Source organism: Henckelia pumila, chromosome 2 (assembly GCF_033568475.1).
Source record: "Henckelia pumila isolate YLH828 chromosome 2, ASM3356847v2, whole genome shotgun sequence".
Taxonomy (NCBI): Eukaryota; Viridiplantae; Streptophyta; class Magnoliopsida; order Lamiales; family Gesneriaceae; genus Henckelia; species Henckelia pumila.
The window spans coordinates 7,307,378-7,309,681 of record NC_133121.1 but is presented as its reverse complement, the minus strand read 5'-3'; the positions used below and the strand labels follow the sequence as shown (position 1 = coordinate 7,309,681).

The following is a 2,304-nucleotide window of genomic DNA, read 5'->3' as shown; positions in this document are numbered from 1 at the left end:
CTTTGCACAACTTTTGAAATTCTCCTCTTTACATTTCTTCCCCAAACCAAGAAACCATGCATGCGATCGCTGCACACGCCATTCTTTTCTTCTGTTTCGCCATTTTAGCATATTCAAGAGACGTCACCATCTTAAAATACGACGAAAATTACATAGCAAAGAACCCAAATCTCCGTAGCGACGATCATATAAGGACCTTATACGAATGGTGGCTAGCAGAGCATGGCAAAACGTACAATGGGTTGGGAGAAAAGGACAAAAGATTCGAGATTTTTAAGGATAATCTGAAGTTCATCGACGAGCATAACGCCGGGAATCGAACCTACGAGGTGGGCTTGAATCGGTTCGCCGATTTGAGCAACGAGGAGTACAGGTCTTTGTATTTTGGCACGAAAACTGATGCTAAGCGCCGCTTTGTGAAGTCGAGATATGGCAGTAATCGGTACCGTTTTCGGAATGGGGAGACTTTGCCGGAATCCGTCGATTGGAGGAAGAAGGGTGCCGTTGCTCCGATTAAAAACCAAGGCTCCTGCGGTGAGTTTTTGCCGGAATCTTTCTCTTTTTTCTTGGTTGTGTTCTCTGTTTCATAACTCAAAAATCAGAAAACCAACTTTATAAGGTTGGATACAGAGTGGTGAAGTGAACAAAAAACAGCTAAATTTTTGATATGATTTGCGACAAATTCATTTTGTCCCATTTTTGGACAGGAAGTTGTTGGGCTTTCTCGACAATTGCTGCAGTGGAAGGCATAAACCAGATAGTTACAGGGAAACTCATCACTCTGTCAGAACAAGAACTCGTGGATTGCGACAAGAAACAAAATCTAGGCTGCAATGGAGGCCTCATGGATTATGCTTTCCAATTCATCATGTCCAATGGTGGTATGGACACCGAGGATGATTATCCTTACAAGGGTGTCGATTCCGAATGTGACTTTACTCGGGTTCGTTTCGAAATCGCCAAAACAGAGTAACCATATCATTTCCCACACACAAAAAAAAAAAGTTTATTAACGTTTGTGTTTGTTTTCTTGCAAATCTTTTGGCCATGTTTCAGAAGAATGCAAAGATTGTAAGCATAGATGGCTACGAAGACGTGCCACAAGATGAGAAATCTTTGCGAAAGGCGGTGGCGCATCAGCCGGTTAGTGTTGCTATCGAAGCATCGGGGAGAGCCCTCCAACTCTATACCACAGTAATGAACTTCCTCTCTGATATTGCTAAATTTACATGGATGATCTGTCATTGCAAAACTTGTTAGAAAAGTCTGATAGTTTTGGTCTTATCAGGGGATATTCGCGGGCGAATGCGGGACGGAACTAGACCATGGTGTGGTGGTGGTAGGGTATGGTACCGAAAACGAGGTCGATTATTGGATCGTGAGGAACTCATGGGGGACTAGTTGGGGTGAAGATGGATACTTTAGACTCGAGCGCGGCTCGATTAATGCTCGGTCCGGCAAGTGTGGGATTGTTATGGAGGCTTCTTACCCCATCAAGAATGCTGGAAATCCAACAAAGTTTGGTTATGTTGCTGATGAATAAAGATGGGAAGGAGCATGTTCTTTTTTCTTTTAGCCTATCAATTTGATGGATGGATTTTCAATAGAATGATGTGTGTATATATTTTGTCCTATTGTATTGCGTTTGGAAACATTTGGTATTGTTTAATGAAATTGGAGTTTCTCGAGTTTAAGTCCAAGTTAAATATCAGTAGTTCAATATGTCTGATGATTTCAATTTTGGTACTCTAAAAGTTTGCTACTAAATCCATTGTCTCTATCTATATACATTTATTGCTTATTAAAAGAAGAAGAAAACTCATGTAGTTTTAGAAAAAATTAAATAGATTTTGACCCGAAGAAGTTTACTTGTGAAAACAATCGAACAATGAATCTGTATGGCATAATAATTTTGTCAAGATGAATGGAATTTTATTGATAATACTCTGTGTTGTGTTTCAAATATATAATTTTGTTTGTTTTTCACACGAATGAAGAAAATTATTAAAAATCCAAAATTTAAAAACTGTTGTGAAAAAGTAAAAATTTACGGTAAAAAGTAAAAACTCAAAAACTCAAAATTCTACACTTTATAAAATTTTTCTCTCTTCACAATTGTGTTTTTCTACACAAATGGAGAGACCTATTTATAGATCTCAATTGGAGATTAGTCAAAAATTAATACATCATTAATTACATCATCACACACTAATTTTCAATATTTTACAACTCAATTTTCAACTTTCAACCTTCAACATTCAACAATAAATAATAATATATATTTATATATATTTTCAACACTCC

At 37.6% G+C, this 2,304-nt stretch overlaps 1 protein-coding gene across 1 annotated transcript; it reads left to right on the top strand.

Moving 5' to 3' along the window:
- LOC140881008 (cysteine proteinase mucunain) lies at positions 1-1,688 on the top strand. Its single transcript, XM_073285956.1, has 4 exons — positions 1-534; positions 708-943; positions 1,057-1,194; positions 1,289-1,688. Exons 1-4 carry the CDS (start codon positions 57-59, stop codon positions 1,541-1,543), a joined length of 1,107 nt encoding a protein of 368 aa, XP_073142057.1. The 5' UTR covers positions 1-56; the 3' UTR covers positions 1,544-1,688.
- Positions 1,689-2,304: the final 616 nt, after the last annotated feature.

What these genes read in the sequence shown, in the direction of transcription:
- LOC140881008 (XM_073285956.1), top strand. Translation starts at nt 57, where the DNA reads ATGCATGCGATCGCTGCACACGCCATTCTTTTCTTCTGTTTCGCCATT. An exon ending in CCGAATGTGACTTTACTCGG is followed by an intron (nt 944 to 1,056) that starts GTTCGTTTCGAA and finishes GCCATGTTTCAG; the next exon opens with AAGAATGCAAAGATTGTAAG. An exon ending in CCCTCCAACTCTATACCACA is followed by an intron (nt 1,195 to 1,288) that starts GTAATGAACTTC and finishes TGGTCTTATCAG; the next exon opens with GGGATATTCGCGGGCGAATG.